At 34.0% G+C, this 21,162-nt stretch overlaps 1 protein-coding gene across 1 annotated transcript in view; it reads right to left on the minus strand.

Annotated features, from left to right (window-relative positions):
* The window catches only part of POLK (DNA polymerase kappa), a 67,284-nt gene that overhangs the window by 29,186 nt on the left and 16,936 nt on the right, over positions 1–21,162 (minus strand). Inside the window, exons 3-5 of the mRNA XM_080803578.1 lie at positions 14,149–14,310; positions 7,247–7,366; positions 101–253 (exon numbers count right to left, since the gene is read on the minus strand). Of these exons, the coding sequence (XP_080659704.1) occupies positions 101–253; positions 7,247–7,366; positions 14,149–14,283 (408 nt within the window). The 5' untranslated portion in view covers positions 14,284–14,310. The remainder of the gene's footprint in view (positions 1–100; positions 254–7,246; positions 7,367–14,148; positions 14,311–21,162) is intronic.

Below are 21,162 nucleotides of genomic sequence, written 5' to 3' on the forward strand. Positions count from 1 at the left end.
CTTGTAGAGCTTACTAAAGGCTTCTCCCTTCATGAACCACTAAGGCTTACTCAAATATGTTATGAAATTTCCTTTTTGCCTTTGATCTTTACCTACTTACCAACATACTCATTGATCCTACAGCAATGGGTTTATCCTTCAATTCTGGATTGTCCCTCATTTCTACAGCTGCATAGAAAGCATCCATATCAATGTGTACTATAGTATTGTTCAGATCCCGGCTCTGTTCCAATTCCATTGCAAATCTGTCAACCTTAATTTTTAAAAAATTAACACATTTTGAATCAACATGCTATTGAAATAGCACCAGTCATAACATTAATCTCCCTTTTAGTAGGTATCTGTCTCTGCCTGTCTATCTACCCATTCATCCATCCACCCAACCACCCACCTATCTATGTATACTTGACTATTTTTTATTAAGTCTGATAATTTCTTCTATTTTCATTAAGACATACAGTCAAATCTCAAATATCATGTACTACTAACACTTTAATCTCTCAATAATTACAATCACATTACAGGTACTTAATATTTATGAATAAATGAACTATTCCAACTGATTGTTATCAAATGATTCTGCTTTATAAATCTGAAGACCAACTTATTGTAAATAAAAGCTTCTGTTTAGGTAAAATAAACAACTCTCATTTGACTCATAACAAAATAGAAACAAAGGATGTACAATGAAAGATTATATACTTCTTTGGCATATTATCTTCATGCTGAATAGTATCGTAAAAGTGAATATACCAACCACAATGTAAAAACATTCCCTCTGTAGAACTGCCTTTATGGGGCTAAAATTTGGTAACCGTTAGTCAATACAAATCAAAATTGAAAATTCAAGCTATAATTTATTCTTTCATGAAACACTTCAATTTATATGTCAAATATAACAGTGAAGAAACTTAATCTTTAAAGCACTTTTTATTTCTCTAGTGAGAAAGCACTGGATTGATAAGAAGAAAGGGAAATGAAAGGAAGTAAAAATAACCAAAGTAGGGCAGTAAGAAAAGGGTTTATGTGACAGACAAACACATTTTCAAGTGTTCCTTTTTTGTGGCCTCTACTCTAGAGACTGAAGAAGCTAAATATGTTTCACAGCTTTCCCTACAGCCAAGTGTGGCTGGCTGTATGACCATTTTGATCTATGATCACTTTGAATAAGTTGTAATATAGAAAGAGCACGGCAAAGTGGCTGGCACATGGTACAAGTTTAATGAATGTAATCTATGACTAAAGGATCAATGGACAGCTGTATAGCAAAACAATAAAAAACGGAGGGGAAGAGAGTCAGATATATAAGCAAGTGGGGTAAGCTCTGGAATGAAAGCAATTTCCATTATGTGGCGATCTCTATAGCAGGTTTTCTCAAAAGTGGAGAGTTACAGGGGTACAATTTGGCTGTTTCTCTTTGTTGGACTTCAACCTTGCTTCCATTCTGCACATTTTTTTTTTCATGGCCTTCCTTCTTAGCATTATAGTGGAACTAGCTTCCCACTAGCTGCAGGTTAAGCCTGCAACTTCTCTTTTAGAAATAAACACCCTGAATCCTATTTGTCTCCAGTAGCCACAGTGAGCCCCTAGAAGGTCTGCTCCTGTTTAGGCTGTAACTCATGAATAGCCTGGGGTGCTTGGTGCCTTCTTCAGGCTGTTCCTCTGTCTACAATGCCCGTCTGAGTTCTTTCATAAAGTCTTGAAGGGTCAGCTAGATATCCCTCTGTAGCTGAATTACATCTCTGTCCTCCATGCCACAGAATTCAATGTTCTTTACTTGTTTTCCTGCTCTTACTATGCACTTACTGTATTAGATACTAAATTATGAGTTCCACCAGGAAAAGGACCTCATTTGCCTTTAAATTCTTTCCTTATCAGACAGAAGGAGGTGAGACTCGTAGAATATATATATATTCTATATATTTATATATAATATAATTATATATATATATTTATGCTTCAGAAAGAGAAGGTAGTATGGCTAGAAAAATTTTGGAGAAGGTTGGTCTCATGCAGTGAGACACCACTCTTAATAAATGGAACTTTTCAACATTACTCCAAACTATCATCTAGATTCAAAACAACTACTTTTTCCAGTACCTCAATTGTAAATTAGAGGATAGCATCCTGACATTAAAAAAAAAAAAAAAAGATGTAAACAAATCATGGAGACTAATGAAAACAAGGGTGGATTAAAAACTACTATATGTTAATCCAGAAAATATTAGTCAATTGAGAATAAGGGAGCAGAATAAGGGAGCAGCATTTGAAGTACCTTAACCCAGAAATACTAGAAAGGAAAAAGATAATAAATAGAAAGCAAACCAAATGGAAAAAAGTTCTCCTTAGCCCATACAATAATTCTGTGACAGTTTCTTCAGCAATCTATTATCTTTTCTGTGCTTAAAGTGCAAGTACAGTTGCCAAAAGGAAACCTCCCCACTGAGTGACTCACACATTCCATTTTCCTCTACTCTCATTAGTCACCCTTGTCTAAACACTTTTTCCTCTGCATCTACCAAATGCACACCACCCTGCTTTTTTCAAATTTCTTCTACTGAAATCTTCATTAATGTTTTCCTTTCTCCCATTTTCCCTTCCAGATGACTTCCAAGTTCTGATCTGAGCCTCTAACATGTATGTTATCCCTTTTGCCACAGTTCAGAACCATGGTTAAGAATAAGAGCTTCTTGTGGGTTTCAGCTCTGCCACTTATTAGTTACATGATAATGGGCAAGTTAACCCTCATTCTTACTTTGTTTGTAAATTTGGATGAAACCAACCCCCAAAGGTTAAAGAATTAAAAGGGGTACTCATGTAATGTAGTTACCCAGGGATAGGGAAAGGGCTTATATATAACCTATAATTTTAGAAATAGAAGTGACATTTATTGAGTGTATCATATGTGTTATACAATATGTTAAGTACTTCTTATTGTTAACTTCTTATGTTAACTCATTTAGTGGTCAAAATAATTCTGAGTTGTTAATTATTATTCTCATTTTAGAGAGGAGAAAACTAAACCTCAGTAAGATGCAGTAATCTGTCTTAAGCCACACAGCTGGAAAATCTTAGCAGTAGACTTGTAAAGCAAGTTACTCCAAAGGCTGTGCTGTTTCCATTATTTTATGATGCTTCCCTAAAATGGATCTTATAAAGTCTTTAACACTGAAATAACTTCAAACCAAGTTCCAATAGTGTGTTTTATATCAACATTATGTTTTATTTACTTTTTTAAAATCCCCTTTTTTATTACATTCAGGAGATCATTTCAGAAATATTGTTTTTCACTTTAACTTATAATTATCCTAAAAATTGTTCAGGAAAACTGAGTTCATAGAACCAACTGTTAAAGTGGTCAAAATGCACTGATTTGCTGCGTAGTTGCCATTTAATACAACATGGATGGTTATCTATTCAATTTATGAACCCATGTTATAACAAGATGTTTTGGCCCCTATAAAAATGATTGCATCTTTAGCAAGTCTAATGAGGGTAGGGCGGAGAGGAGAATAGGTTCTGAATAAACTGTGGGAGTTCATGCCAACAGAGGTTAGTTACCACATCTTGACTAGCAATAATAGTTCCTACCACCACAACACACATAATAAAATCTATTATTTGGAAACTGCATGACTCTATAATAGAATGCATTTCCCATGAAAACCCCTCTTTCTCTCAGATCTTTTCGATTCCTTAGGATTTCCTTAATCCTCTCCCATTTATACAATTTCTTTTAAAGGAAGTTCAACAAATGAAACAATTTAACAATCAACATAGAACATATTTCCTGCCACTCCCTTTGCAAAAGATGTCAGAGAGTCTCCCCAGAAATAGTCAACTAAAATTGTAACAAAATGTGAAGATCTGTTATACAGTATAAGGTATTTTCTAATCCTTCAAATTATTAGTATATTTAAGGATATGAGCTTTAAAAAGAGTCAATAGCAAAAAGTTATTTTATTGCATGATTCATATGCATTTTATCTTTAAAACTTTATTACTGATATTTGTATAGATCAATAAAACTTACCAAAAAGAAGTTCTAAAAATAAATTGCCAAGAATTAATATCAATTTAAAAACAATATTATAGACAGATGGAATATTACCTTGTTGAAATGATGTTCAAATTTATTCGAAAGAAACAACGTATGAGAAAAAAATTTTTAAAGAATGGTAGTGAAGGAGAATATTAAAGTATATTATTATCATTGAATAACTAAAATTGCATGGTACTGATATAGGAAAAGATTCAATTGAATAAGAGAAAGAATCCAGAAACAAATCCAAATACAATGAGAATTTCGTATATAGGAGTGCCTCATATCAATTCAGTGGAGAAAGGACTCAAGATTCAATAAATTCCGTTGGGACAAATGAATCACCATTTAGAAAAAATGATACTATTAGGGAAAATGTAATATTCACCATTTAAGAAAAAAAGTACTTAACACCTTACATTAAAACAAATTCTAGGTGGGCTTGGGTGGCTCCGTCAGTTAAGCCTCCAACTCTTGATTTTGGCTCAGGTTATGATCTCAGGGGCATGAGATCGAGCCCCATGTCTCAGTCGCTATTCTAGGCAGAAAGCCTGCTTAAGATTCTCTCTCTCTCTCTCTCCCTCTATCCTTCACCCCTCCCCTCTCCCTCTCTTTACCTCTAAAACAAAACAAAAAACAAACTCAAAATGGACTAAAAACAAGCAAAATCTATAAAAATACAAAAAGAACCTATAGGCTTGTTTGTAAGGAATAACTTTCTATGCTTTCAATACAAAAGCCAAGAAAAAAAAATTTTCAATACTGCTGTTTTGATTACATAAACATTTAAAACTGTACAGGGAAAAAAAAAAACCCTGCATGATTAAAAGGCAAACAACATATTGGGGAAATATTTACAGCAAATGGCAGAGGAAAAAAATCTTTAATTTATAAGATGTATTAATCAAGAGAAAAATACATAAACTCCTCTAGAAATGCAGGCAGAGGATACTATTTTAGACTGCTAGTTGAACCCCCAAATCCATTCTCTCTTGTTTTCATCGTAATAGATTTATATCTGGGCATATGGCCACCCAGCTGGAAAATATTCTGTACAGCTTCTCCTGCAGTTAGGTGTGGCCATGAAACTTAAATTCTTGTCAAAAGAATGTGAGCTGACGTAATATATGCAACTTCTCTTTCACTTGTTGAATAGCAAATTACTCGCCTTTCATTTTTTTTTCCCCTCACTCTTTCTTCCTTACTGGGGGCTGAAATATAGACTAGAGATAATCCCATTCTGTCAATCCAGGTTAAGGATAAATAACACTTAGGGTTAGAACAACCTGATGTGGAACCAGGTCCCAAAATTACTATGGTGAGCAGAACCACCCAATCAGTTGGGACTACTTACTATTACATGAGAAACAAATGAACTCTTATCTGATTTGAACCGTTGTATTTTGGAGTCTCTTGAGCCAGCAACTTAGCCTATATACTAATAGAATAAAAAAGGCAATTCCAATAAGAATGAAATATTAATGGCTAATATGAGAGAACATAAGCTTTCTCTTTTATTATCTAAGAAGGACACATTAAAATAACCATGGAATAATATTTGGACACTACAAGAAAAAACTAAGAGACTGATAAAATCAATAAAATCTAGTTTTAAAAACAAGTATGTCGAAAATGTAAAACTGTACCATCTTTGGTGAAAATAACAGGACAAGAGTGCAAACATATATAGATAAGAATGATTATCACAAGGTTATATATAAAACAAAAAAACTGAAACCCTGGTGGGATAAGGTAAATAAATTCTGGTACCTCCATATAGCAGAACACTAAAAATGACTAAAGCACAAAGAGAGCTTTAAAATGATGCACTAAATGATGATTTGAAAGACTGAGGCAAGTGATCTTTTGTCATGATAGCAGACCACTTAACACATAAGATAAAAAATTAGCTTGCACTCTAGGAGAGTATATATGAAAAAAATGACACATAGTTTGATTAAAAAGACATAAAATTTATGATTTCTGAACTCTATCATGAGAAGAATTGCTGCAAAATATTAATATAATTTTATCATTATTAATGGTCTAAAGTGGTTTGTTAAATCGAATCAAATTTTGATAGAGGGCAAAAACTGTCTTTTTAAAAAAATATTTTATTTATCTATCTATTTGACAGAGATCACAAGCAGGCAGAGAGGCAGGCAGAGAGAGAGAGGGGGAAGCAGGCTGCCTGCTGAGCAGAAAGCCCAATGCGGGGCTCGATCCCAGGGCCCAGTGCAGGGCTCGATATGGGGATCAATGTGGGGTTCGGTCCCAGGGTCCTGGGATCATGGCCTGAGCAAAAGGCAGAGGCTTGAACCCACTGAGCCACCCAGGCACCCCTAAAAACTGTCTTTAAAAGTAAACTTTATACCACGTAATATTACGTGACAGATACAATTAGAAAGAAAGCCTATTGAAAGAGTAATATATGTATAACTAGGTTTATTGTTATTTATGATTGGAAATACACACCACATAATGGAAAATAATAAAATAAAAGTAAACTTTATTAAAAAAATAAAAAAATAAAAGTAAACTTTAGTTTTAATAGCAGAAGCTTGACTACTTTGGGTTCTCCATCTACTACACAATGCCCTGCAGCTTTGCCCTACTCAAACCTTCCTCCCAAAAGTTTTAAATACCAGAGGAAACTCTTGAGTATTTATTTCCCAGAGATGGTGGAAAAGCCAAAAGCCTCCAAATTTTTAGAAGTCTGGTGTTCTATCTTAAAAATTCATGTACATTTGGCATTCTACTCTAGTTTCAGTACAACACAATTATGTTTTAAATTTCTAATTTAATTAGTTGACATGTTCTTCCAGATCATTTTTGTAAAATCGGCATTGAAGAAAACATGCCACATTTATCCTGTAGCCTTTTTCTAGCTACAAAATATGTATATAATAAAAAAGAACCACAAGTTTTGGATTAAATCTAGCTCTGAAGCTAGGCAAGTTATTTACCCTAAGGCTCCATTTACTTTTCTGTATAATGGAGGTGACAACGCCTTGGTATGGGGTCTTGATATAAAAGAGTAGAGCAATATTTAACAAAGTATAAGCCTCTGTTAAATTTTATCCCTTACAATGCAATGAACATTTACATATTACCTTGTTGTCAGTTACGACTTGACCATGACGCATTTTAACTATCAATTACTATTCTACCAGCTTCCACTTCATTTAACAATTAAATTAATACCTGTAATTGTGCTTTCCTTAGCTGTTGGCTGGTAATTTGAGCTTTTTGTTGCATCATATTTTCAATTCGTTGGTTGACTTGCTTTTCTTTCTTGAGCTCATTTCCATAAAATCTGGACCCCTATGTAAGAAAAAGAAACAAAGCATAAGAAAAGAGTCAGACGGAAAGCATCACTGCCGTACAGACTAGAATCAGAATAACTAAATTCAAAACTTAGTACCACTACTTACTAGGAACTACTAACTAGGAACTTCCCGGGAATCCTAAAACTACTTAATCTTTCTATGTCTCAATTTCCTTGCCTGCAAAATGAATTTATAGTTACCTAGAATTGTTGAAGCAGTATTTATAAGTACAAACTCTTTGAGATGAGTATGGATATGTTACTCCAAAAATAACAATGTGTCCTAGACAGGATCCATGGGGCATATCCAAGGCCTTAGTCATTTGGGTCATCAGCTATCTTCTTCACTTTTACTTAAAAAGTACTTAAGGGGCGCCTGCGTGGCTTAGTGGGTTAAGCATCCGACGCTTGATTTCGGACCTGAGCCGAAAGGGTTGTGAAATCAGGGTTGTGAAATCGAGCCCTGTGTTGGGTTCTGCGCTGGGCATGAAGCCTGCTAAGATTCTCTCCCCTACCCCCACCTTTTCTAAAAATAATAATAATAAAAAATTTTAAAAATAAAGGATTTAAAAAATTTTAACGTTATCCATTAAAGAAAATGTAGACAATCACTCTTAGAAAATTACCTATCATCCCATCACTAAACACAACATCTAATTCTATCCACTCATCAGGTTGATGGAAATTCAGATTATTTTTACTTTATGGCTTTAATGAAAAATGCTGCAATGAACATTCATATACACATTTTTGCATGGACATGTTTTCACTTTCCATAGGTACCCAGGAGTGGAATCTCTGCATGCTAAACCTTTTGAGGAACTGTCAGAACTCTTTTCCAAAGTGGCTGAACCGTTTTTACAATCCCATCAGCAATGTATGAAGGTTCCAGTTTTTCCATATCCTTATCAACATTTGTTATTGTCTGTCTCATAGCCATTCTAGACTACAGTAGTGTGAATGGCACCTCAATGTGGGTTTTTTTTTTTTTAAGATTTTATTTATTTATTTGACAGACAGAGATCACAAGTAGGCAGAGAGGCAGGCAAAGAGAGAGAGGAGGAAGCAGGCTTGCTGCCGAGCAGAGAGCCCGATGCGGGGCTTGATCCCATGACCGAAGGCAGAGGCTTTAAACCCACTGAGCCACCCAGGCACTCCCTCAATGTGGTTTTAATCTGCATTTCCCTGATGACTAATGATGCTGAACATCTTTTCATGTGCTTAGGAGCCATTCTTATCTCTTTGGTGAAATGTCTATTTATATCTTTTGCCCATTTTTTATTAGGTTGTCTTATTAATAATTTATAAGAATTCTCTGTATATTCTGGATATAAATCCTTTATCAGATAAATATTTTGCAAATATTTTATACTAGTATGTTGCTTATCATTTTCTTTTTTAATTGTGCCTTTGAGGTGCAAAAGTTTTGAAATTTGATGAGGTCTAACTTGTCAACTTTTTCTTTTATTGACGGCGCTTCTGGTGTTGTACCTAAGAAATGCTTGTCTAGACAAGAAACATTTGTCTAACCAAATGTCTCAAAGATTTTCTCCTATCTTCTAGAAGTTTTTACCATATGAGCTCTTACATTTCACTCAATTTTGAGTTCAATTTGTGTATAATAGGAACCGAGGGTCTCAGTTAATCTTTTTTGCATGTGGATATCCAGTTGTCCCAGGATTATTTGCTGAACAGACTATCCTTCTGCTTTGGTACTTTTGTCAAAAATCAATAAAGTATCAATACAAAGATTTACTTCTGGACTCTTACTTCTGCTCCATTGTTCAATATGTCTAAGCTTATGGCAGTACCACACTGTCTTGATAACTATAGCTTTATAGTAAATTCTAAAACAGGAAGGTCAAAGACCTCCATGTTTTTCCTTTTCAAAACTATTTTATTTTATTTTGTTTTTAAAGATTTTATTTATTTACTAGAGAGAGGGAGAGAGAGAGAGAGAGAAATCACAAGCAGGGAGAGCGCAGATGGAAAGGGGGAAGCAGGCTCCCCAATGAGCAGGGAGCCCAATGCTTGATCCCAGGACTCTAGAACCATGACCCCAACCAAAGGCAGAGGCCTAACCAACTGAGCCACCCAGTTTGGGCACTCCAGTTTGGACTATTTTACATGTTTTTCCATTTTCACATAAATTTTAGGGTCTGTTAATCAATTTCTGCAGGGGGAAAAAAAAAGCCCCTGGAATTTGGATGGGGAATTACATTGAATCTGCAGATCAATTTGGGGAGAACTATCCTCTTAACAGTATTAAATCTTCTCATTCTTGAACATGTAATGTCTCCATTTTTTTTTTTAAGATTTTATTTATTTATTTGACAGAGAGAGACACAGCGAGAGAGGGAGGTAACACAAGCAGGGGGGGTGGGAGAGGAAGAAGCAGGTTTCCCGCTGAGCAAGGAGCCTGATGTGGGGCTAGATCCCAGGACCCTAGGATCATGACCTGAGACAAAGCAGACACTTAACAACTGAGCAAGCCACCCAAGCGCCCCAGAGTCTCTCCATTTTTTAAATCCTTATCTGCCCTCAATGAATTTTTGTAATTTTCATGGTAAAGCTGTTGCATTCCTTTTGAAATTCCTTAAGAGTTTTTATATATAACATCATGTTATTTGTGAAGAGATAGTTTTAGTTCTTTCTTTCCAATCTAAATGCTTTTTACTTCTTTTCATTGCCTACCTACACTGGCTAGAACTTTCAGGACTATGTTGCATAGAAGACATGAGAGTGGGTACCTTTGACTTGTCCCTGATTCTAGGAGAAAGTACATTCCTGGAATACATCCCATTTGGCCATGGTATATAATCTTTCTTTTATATTGTTGAATTCAGTTTGCTAACGTTTTGTTGAGGAGTTTTATATTATTATATAATATAGTATATATAAATATTATATGATATTATAAAATGTTATAAAATATTTTACATTTATGATCTATAATCTTCTGCTTGTCTGGGTATAGTGTCAAGGTGATACTGGTCTCATAGAATGAGTCTGGAAGCGTTATATCCTTCTTTATTTTCTGGAAGGGCTTGTGGAATACTGGTATTATTTCTTCTTTAAATGTCAGGTAAAATTCATCACTGAAGCCATTGTGACTCAGTTTTTTTTGCTAGGGGAGGTACAGAGAAGATTTTTAATTACTAAATTTATTTCCTTATTAAAGGTCTATTAAATTTTCCATATTTTCTTAAGTCAGTTTTGGAAAAATTATAAATTTCTTGAAATTTGTCTAATTTATTGGGATTTGTTTTAAAATACTCCAATCTCGGGACAACTGGGTGGTCAGTTGGTTAAGCCACTGCCTTTGGCTCAGGTCATGATCCCAGGGTCCTGCGACTGAGTCCTACATGGGGCTCCTTGCTTGGCAGGGAGACTGCTTCTCTCCACCTCTGCCTGCCACTCTGCCTGCTTGTGCACTCTCTCTCTCTCTCTCTCTGACAAATAAATAAATAAATAAAATCTAAAAAAAAATAAATAAAATACTCCAATCTCTACCTCCAAAATTCAGTAGGGAGGGTAACATAGATAAAGGAATATTTACAAAAATGTTGATTAACTATTGATGGTGGGTGGTTATTACCCAGGAATTCACTTTAATATTCTAATTTTGTGTATGTTTAAAATTTTCTAATAAAAGATTTAAAGAAGTAAACTACATTGCTGTGAAGCAGTAATAATTAGATAATATCCATTAAAGAAGATATTTATGATGAACTTCCTATCCCATGACATTAGAGAAATAATATTACATAAAATGTATTCTTTAATATATTAACATGTAATTTATTTATATTAATTTAATCATAAATTCTATATTTTAATAATATAAATAATTTAATATATAAATAGATAAATATATGTAAGGCATATCATGTCAATCAGATGATATGTGTATACTGTTCTATGATTCATATATATATACAGTTGAACCTCACAGGTCCACTTATACATGGATTTTTTTCAATAAATATAGTGTAGTACTATAAATGTATTTTCCCTTCTAAGATTTCTTAATAATATTTTCTTTTCTCTAGCTTACTTTATTATAATATGTAATACATATAATATACAAATTTTGTGTTAACCAACTGTTTATGTTACTGGTAAAGCTTCCAGGCAACAGTAGACTATTAGCAGTTAATTTTGAAGGAGTCAAAAGTTGTACATGGGTTTTCAACTGTGTGTGTGTGGGGGGGGAAGGGTAAGTGATCCTAACCCCCACACGGTTTATGTGGTAGAGCAAAGTTTTGAAAATATCTAAATACTCTTGAAAAAGAACAAAGAGCAAAAAAAGAACTTGACCTAGCTGTTATCAAGACTTATTATAAATAATAATATTATTATAAATAATAATATTATAAAGTTCTGTAATTAAGATCATTTCATAAAGATATAAAAACAAATAATCCAGTAGAATAGAAGAAAGCACTGCAGATCAGTAAGAAAAGGATGAACTATTTAGTAAGTATTACTGGGAAACAGAGAAGAGAGAGGAAAGATAGGGAAATTTAGGGTCATTTAAATATTATATTTCTTAACATGAAAATTAACAGCATAGGTTTTATTCCTATTTTTAAGTTTTATGGTCAAAATTTCACAAAAGCCTCAAACAGAAACAGAGTAGTAAACAAATATATAAAACTATCACTGAGATTTCACAACTAACATTTTGCCTAATTTCCTTCATTGATTTTTTAACTGAACTGTTTTAAAGTAAATTACAGATATAATGACATTTAGCTATTCTATACAGTATTTTATTATGTATTTTTTAATATTTTATTTATTTATTTGACAGAGATCACAAGTAGGCAGAGAGGCAGGCAGGGGAAGGGGAAGCAGACTCCCTGCTGAGCAGAGAGCCTGATGTGGGGCTTGATCCCAGGGTCCTGGGATCATGACTTGAGCCTAAGGCAGAGGCTTAACCCACTGAGCCACCCAGGCGCCCCTATTTTATTATGTATCTTTAAAAATAAGGTCATTGTGGGGCATCTGGGTGGCTGTTGGTTAAACTGATTTCAGCTCAGGTCATGATCTCAGGGTCCTGAGATCGATCCCCGTGTTGGACTCCAAGTCAGGCATGGAGCCAGCTTAGAGATTCTCTCTCTTTCCCTTCTTTCTGCCCCTCCCCACTGTTCACCTGTGCTCTTTCTCTCCCCTCGCCAAATTTTTTAAATTTAAAAAAATAAATATAAGGCCATTTTGTAATCATAATAGCATTTTCACAGTTAATAAAATTGACAATAATTCCTTAATACTATATAGTACACTCTCAATATCCAAATTCCCTTAAATGTTCCAAAAATATTTGTTCAAACTAAGATCCGGAGCCCATATATTTTGTTTGCTTACTTCATCTCAATTCTTTTACTTTTAAAATATATCTCTATGTTAAACACTTAAAATATTATCTTCCCCTCAACTTTTTACTTTGGAATTTCCAAATTTTCCAACAGCTGAAAGAACAGTAGACTAAACATCCATATGTCCTCACCTAGATTCCCGCTATGTTTACTTTCTCCCACTACTCCTAGGTATAAGCACATACACACACTCCTATATGTGCACTTGCACAAACATGCACACACACATACACACACAAACACACACAAACACACACACATACATGCTCCTCTTCCTCTTTTTGGCTAAACCATTTAAAAGTAAGTTGCTGTGAATATCAGCATGCATTTCTTAAGAATAAGGATATTCTCTTAAATTTTACACCTTTCTACATGGATAGTTCATAATATACAAATGAAACAAAAAAATGTTAGAAGAAAACATTTAGGAGCTTGGAGAAAAGCTTATGTTAGTTGACTAATTCAAGTACGTATAAAAAAGCGAACAAAATAATTTCTGCACGGGATAAAGTACCATAAGCAAAGTCAAAAGATATACAATAATCTAATGGAAGACTGTGCAAAGGACAAGAAGAGACAGTTTGCAAAAAAGGAAAATACAAGTGGCTTTTTAAATATATGAAAAGATGTACTATCTCATTCTTCATAAGAGAAATGCAAATTAATGCTACACTACATTACTGAAGATTGGCAAACCCAAAAGCTTAGTTACACACTATCCTGGCACAGTTGCACCATGGTAATATACTGTCATGTACTGGCAGTGAAAATTTGAATTGATACATCCATTATGGAAGGCAACTGGCCAAATCATAAAAATTGCACATATATATATCCTTTTTTGCTATCTGTATTTGGTAGGGTAATTCCGCTTCTAGAACCTCTCCTATCATTTTACCTGCACACATACAATGTTATAAAATGCAAGTTTATTCACTGTAGTATTGCTGGTAAAAACAAAAGACTAGAAATGACTTAACTGTTCATAATTAAACATTCTGACTGGTTCAATAAATTTTGTTATATTCACACATGCAGGCATAAAAAAGAATGAACATTTTTACTTATATAGAAAGACCTCCAAGTTACATTAATTGAAACAAAAACAAAAAACACAATTACAATATTCTCTTATTAAGAAAAGGGATGAAAAAAGAACATGTATGTTATTGTGCTTTTACATGCATATTATGTGTAGGTGAGGCAGAAAATTGGATGGCAAAAGCACGAGTAACAGAACAGAAGGGACATTATTCCATACCCATTTGCTTTAATAAGAATACATTAAAATGTTAAAAACTATAATAAAAAAAGATATTTAAAACTTACTGATTTTATTTTAAACAGAAAGCAAAAAGCTACTAAGTTAGTGATAGCAAAATAAACAAGAAACTTACTTTTGTGGCTTCCATTATAATTTTGTTAATCTTCTCTTTATCTAATCCTTCCATTCCGGCTTTATTATCATTAAGCCCCACTCTAAGCAGAAGATCATCTTTGTAATTTCCACTCTTCTCCTTGGCGTTATCCATGGTGTAAACGTAAAACTTTTCTATTATCTGAAAAAACATAAAAAATAAGCAGTGCTTCTGAAAGCATTCATGGTGATGAAATGGGCACTTAAAAGTTAAAATGAGGGGCACCTGGGTGGCTCAGTGGGTTAAAGCCTCTGCCTTCGGCTCAGGTCATGATCCCAGGGTCTGGGGATCAAGTCTTGCATCCGACTCTCTGCTCAGTGGGGATCCTGCTTCCCTCTCTCTCTCTGTCTGCCTCTCTGCCTACTTGTGATCTCTGTCTGTCAAATAAATAAATAAAATCTTAAAAAAAAGTTAAAATGATATAGAATCTGCCAAACAAGTAAAATATTTAAGAATTTTTAGCAATTGAGGAATTATTACTACTCAAATTTTTAAATTACTATCCCTAGATTATTGTACTTTCAGAGGGAAGGATGGAATTAACATTTCCTGCAACTTTTGTGCCAGCTACTATACTTGGCACTTCACACTTGAACCTCACACAGTAACCCTGCCCTGAAAAATAAATTTTATTATCCCCAATATAGAGAGAAAAGAAACCTGAGTCTTAGAACATGTCTACTGATGCCAATTTTCTAGTAAGTGACAATATCTGTGTTGAAACCCAGGCCTGAGTCCAAAGTTTGTGTTTTTCACATATTAACACACTGTATAGGAAATAAATACAAAATAACACTTCCTCTCCAAATCATGATAAGTTCAATAGCATTCGTTACCCACTGTATACAGAGTTCCATGTTTTAAAGCGGTAGAAAAAATATACAGAAAAAAAAATCTGTTCACTTCTAGGAAATTATTGCATTTTATACTGTTATGTGACTTCTAAAGTTAAGAAAAATCCTTTTGTATAATAATTCTTTAATATCTTTAAATAGTTCTTTATCATTTACTTTCACATATTTAGCTTTTTAAAATATTTATAATAACCACACAAGACAGATTTGGTTATTCTCATTCTACAGAGATAGAAATTGGAGTTTCAAGAAGGTTAAGGGAATTGGCCATCCTAAGTCTGCTAATGAGCAAAAGAACTGGTGTGAAACCAAGTCTTCTTACTCCAAGCTAATACAGTTGCCATAACATCACAGCTGTTTCCAATTTGAGTCCACTTATGCTACAAAGAAATGATCAGGTGAACAGCTGCCATGCATCTAACAACAAATTATGCCAGGGATTTATTTGCATGATTTAGAGAGGGCTCATTTATTCTGTTTATTCTCTGCTGTCTTAAGGACCTTACCTTTTCCTTTTTTTTTTTTTCAGGTTGACATCCATCACCACACATAGTTACACAATTTCTTTTCTTGTGATGAGAACTTTTAAGATCTCTTCGCAACTTACAAATATATGATACAGTATTAACTACAGTCACCATCCAATACATTAAACCCCATAATTTATTTATTTTATAGCTGGAAGTTTGTACCTTTTGACCACCTTTACCCATGCCACCTACCCCACCTCTAGTAACTACCAACTGTTCTCTGCATCTATGAGTTCATGTTGTTGTTGTTGTTGTTGTCATTTGATTCCACATACGAGATAAATAAATCAGAAGGTCTGGGGGTAGGAACCAGATATCAGTATTTTTTAAGGCATGCTCAGGTTAGTCCAATGTGCCCATTACTATCTAAAGTTCTTGCGGCGCCTGGGTGGCTCAGTGGGTTAAAGCCTCTGCCTTCGGCTTAGGTCATGGTCTCAGGTCATGGTCTCAGGGTCCTGGGATCGAGCCCCACATCAGGCTCTCTGTTCAGCAGGGAGCCTGCTTCCTCCTCTCTCTCTGCCTGCCTCTCTGCCTACTTGTGATCTTTCTCTGTCAAATAAATAAATAAAAATCTTAAAGTTCTTAAATATTTTACTTGTTTGGCAGATTCTATATCATTGGTGCTATTATTTCCCAGTGCCCAAGAGAATATAGACTAGTTTTCTGTTTTTATCATTTGACTTTTCTCCCCAACTATCACATTCAGCCAAATAGCATCCGACATCTTGTGTTATGCTTTAGTAGCCCAATTACTTAACATTTCCTAATAAGACTGGTGAATGTAATTCATTCGTACTTCCCCCAAACCAACACTACTGAAGAGTTAAGAGGCTGAATGCAGACATATTACATTTAAGTTGTCTTGTCCTTTATTTATTTTTAAAGATTTATTTATTTGAGAGGAAAAAGCATAGCATGAGTGGGAGGGGCAGAGGGAGAGGAGAGATAATCTCTCCTGAGATAATCTGAGGCAGACTCTGTGCTCAGCACAGAGCCCATCTTGGGGCTCGATCTCATGACACAGAGATCATGACTTAACTTGAAACCAAGGGTCAGACACTCAACTGACTGTGCCACCCAGGCACCCCAAGCTGCCTTGTCCTTTAAATGATGAAATGTATGAAAGGGAAAGAAACATTTCTTGAATGTCTATTATTTCATAAAGAATATATTAGCCCCAAAACTCTGAAAAGTATTGCTTTTGGTCCCTAATTAGGTCAGAAGAACTGGGTTATTACCAGCAATGCTTGTACCAGTCAAAGTTGTGATAGGTAAAGTTAGTTTTCAGCTACCTTCCTGTCTTGTTGACGCCCAGTTACCAGATCATTTATATCTAGTTCCATGAGGATAAGTTTACTATCCTCTACATGTTAATGACTTCCAACTTTATAGCTGCAGTCCAAATGCCCATCTGGCATCCTAAATTTACCATGTCCAAAACCAGTCTTGTCATCTGCCTCCATCCCTCAAACCAGTTCCACTTGGATGCAGCCCTGAGCCTCATCTCAGTTGGTGGCAACTCCATTCCCTTCCAATTGCTCATGCAAATAACCTTGTCATCATTCTTGAGCTCCCTCTTTCTCACACACCCCACATCCAAATTGTCAGCAAATCCTATGAACTCTGATTTCAAAATGTACTCTGAATTTAACCACTTGTGTACTGTCATTGTTTTCACTCTAGTCTGAATCACCATAATCTCTTGTCTGGATTAATGCAACAGACTCTTACATAGTCTGTTTCTGCCCTCCATGTCGTCAATTATCAACACAAAAACCCAACTGATTCTTCTAAATCATAAGCGGAGTCACACCACTCTTCTGTTGAAAACTGTACAATGGCACACCAATCTTACTCCGGAATAAAAGCCAAAATCCGAACAGAATCTGGATTCCAATTACCTGTTACCTGTCTACCCTCTTACCTAATACTCTCCCCCTTGCTCACTACTCTCCAGGCACACTGGTCTCTTCGCTGTACCTCAAGTCTGGTAGGCACATTCTAACCTTGAACGCTCTCCTTTAGGGTTCTTCAGCTAGTTATTCTTTTGACTAAACTCCCTTCAAGTCTTTGCTTAAATGTTACCTTCTCAATGAGGATTTACCCTGACCTCCTTATTTAAATTGCAGCTTGAGTAACACCTCCCACCCCCCTCTTCCCAATGCCCCATGTTTTTATAGCCCTTATCATTTCCTAACATAGTAATAAACATAGCTTTACTTGTTACACTTACTATCTATCTCTCCTGTGAATATGGAAGTTCCAACAGGGCAGGGAACTTTGCTTTTTATTTGTTTTAACTGATATATCCCAAAAGCATCAAACAGTACTTGGCAGAGAGTAGGTGCTCAATAAATAATTTGCTGAATGACTGAACTCAGTTTATATCATTTTTTTGTTCTCTTATTCACATAGCAAGATTACACAGCTATGTTAAAAGATTGTGACAAAAACTACTTTTCTAAAGTTTATTATTTTAAAATACTTGTAGTTTTTCCTCATTTCAACATTAAATATGTAATGACAGGTATATGAGCTAAACCACCTTTGATTTTATAAACTTTATTTTCCTAAGATATTTGATAGTTAAAATGATTAAAGCTTTTGGGACTTGTATTAAAATATAAGAGTATTTTGATTTTACATGTTAGAATGCTTGCTAAGTCCCATCAATACTCAAAAGATTCTAGCTTATATTTATTCTTTGGGAAATTAAATTGTCTTGTTTAATTTTTTTGATTTAATATTTTTCAATTATATCTAAGTCTACAAAATATTGGACAAAGTTAATAAAACATACTAAGTTTTAATATACTTGAATTCCTATGAGTTCCTTTTAGTACTATCATTTATGTCCCCGTGGTGAGCCTGCTTTTGTTTTTATTGGTTAGTGTTTCGGTTATTTCTAAATTTCTAGAATCTCTCATTAGTCCTGGTTATCTCTGTTCTTCCCATTAGTTCTGACTGAATTTCTTTAGAAATCCATAAACTGAAATGGAGAGCTATCTCCCAGCAGAGATGATCACATAATATTAACAAAAGATGCACAAAAGGTTATCACAAAGTATTTTTCAGGGAAGTGAGATTTAATATTACTTTAAATGGCTTTGTGAGGGAAGTAATAATGTAAGTGCCTAGTGGCATCTGGGGTATAATGAACTCTCAATCAATAGTTAATTATTAAAGTTAAGCCAAATTTCCAGAGCTGTGAAAATCACTAGTCTGACTTTCCTTACTTCTCTCTCTTCAAGATACAGAAATTTGGAAGGAAAAAAATCGCTATAAGCACCCTCAAGAAAAAGCCAAAGTTCATGGATCATATGGATGAATTTTGTTTTGCTCCCAAAAATCTATTTGTCCTATGATTATGAAAATGAAAATAAAACATTTTTATAGCTTGATACTACAAAAACAGTCTGTTTCACTTCAACTCAGAAGCACAAATGGTTATACAACGCAAAGGAAAGAACTTGGGTTCTTGTGGTTTAGTATATTGGTTTAAAAGCACATTTTCTCTGAAAATATTCAAATTCTACCCAGTCTCATTCTAACAGTAACTATTCAAGTTACCACTTAAAAAAATATAAGGCCAACCTTTGTTTTTGATGGTAGTAAGGATGGAAAATTAGTTTTTTTTCAGCAGGAGTTCTGAGGAAGAAGTTTTAGAGTGCTAGGATTTCTCCTACCTATAAAAAGCTCACGAAACTATGTAAACAATATCACAAGTGATTAGCACATTGACCAAAATCACCCGGAATTAATCTACCAGAAACTATGCAAAACACACTAAGGATAGTAAGAGAGATAAAGGAGAGAAGGTGGAGAGGAAAGGTGGGGGGAAAGAGGACAAGGAAAACTAAACTAAAAAAACTAAATTACAGTGAGGTCCTAGGTGGAGCTTGCTTCCTATTTCTAACACACTATAAATAACCAAACCCAAAAATCCTTCCAGAAAAACCTGTATATTTCTTAAGAACAAATATTATTTTTGATCCTCTAAATGTTCAAATATTTAACCTGTTTGTTTGAACAGATTAAGCAGATTAAATAAAACTTCAGGCTGTGATTAAATGTTTTTACTATCTACATTTAAATACTATGAATTAAGAATATTACCCTAGTTTTAATTTCCCAGTTAATGCCTGATGAAAAAATTTTTATTATAAAATTTTTTATGATAAAATTTTTTATTTTTTTATTTCAAAATAAATTTTTTTGAAATTTTTTTATTTCAAAAAAATTTTTATTTCATTTTTTATTATAAAAATATTTTTAAATTTTCAAGAAAACAAAAATCACAATTCCAAAATTTTATGATTATTTTCTATGTTCCTCTTCAATTATTTTACACACACCTATGTGAACACATGTACTCAAACTACATGCACACAATTTTTATATGATGGGAATGAGGGCATGGATGCAACTCTGTATTTCTGGCTTTAGTTTTTAATATCTTTGCAAAATAAGATGTACAAAAAAATTCAAAATTATTTCAGAATGAATTATTTGAAAGATTTTAAATGTATATGTATCACTGAGAGAAATAATAGAAATAATGTAACTACAGATCCCAAACCACGGGGATGTATCCTAAAAGAAAACACAAGTTTTCACCAAGGATATAAAGTCTTTGAGAGAACTAGGCATACATTCTCTTTGATTGCCTTTTTCCTTCCTGAGCTTTCTATTCATTTAATTTATTCCAATGAAGAAGAATGGGATAGAAGGCTCTTAAAAAGCCTACACTCTATCTAATCCTAGCGACATATAAAATTCACTTTTATATAATAAATAATTGAAGTTATCTCCTTCTTTAGTATAGAATGAAAAATATCCTGATACAAAACACATTAATTAACGTGTCGATTCAATGGTAAATTCTCCAAAGCTCAGTGTGTTAAGTTTATATTTTGATGATGAGTCGCATATTTGGTAAAGTCTTCCAGAACCTTTAACAATGGTGACTTTGTTTACACTCAGAAATAAGGGCACTCAGGACCTTTAACAATTGTGAAAAATTAACTTTATATCTTATAGAAGTCAACTATTTCTGAGAATGTTGATTCATTAACATGAAGGAAGTATACTGAGAGGTTCTTTCTTTGGGTATTAGATCAAGTCAGCAAAAATATTCACTTACACAGACTGATACTGTACAGACTAATGTTTTAGTTGAGGTATACAGTAAAATACATAAATTTAAAGGGACAGTTGAAAACATGTTTTTAGAAAAGGAGAGAAGGGTCCTCCTGTAGTACCTTTTTTGGTACTGATTTTTTTTTTTAAGTTCTACAATCTCTAGTATTACTTTTAATATAAAATTACGTATGAAGCCAGGATAATAGGTGGGGTTATACTACTAACAGGAAATTGAGCTATTATAATATTTATCACTATACTACATCCTACATTATTGGAAGCATAATATTTAATAACAAAGTTGTACATGATATTTTATTTTCTTAACCTGGAAATGATGCTTTCAATTATCCCTCTGCTACACTGTTCTAGTGTTTTCTTGATATTTTTCATGATATTATTTCATGATCCAGTACTGCTGATTTCTTAGGTTTCCTATAGCTCTAATTAGTCTACCATAGGAGTTT

Source organism: Martes martes, assembly GCF_963455335.1.
Source record: "Martes martes genome assembly, chromosome: 5".
Lineage (NCBI taxonomy): Eukaryota > Metazoa > Chordata > Mammalia > Carnivora > Mustelidae > Martes > Martes martes.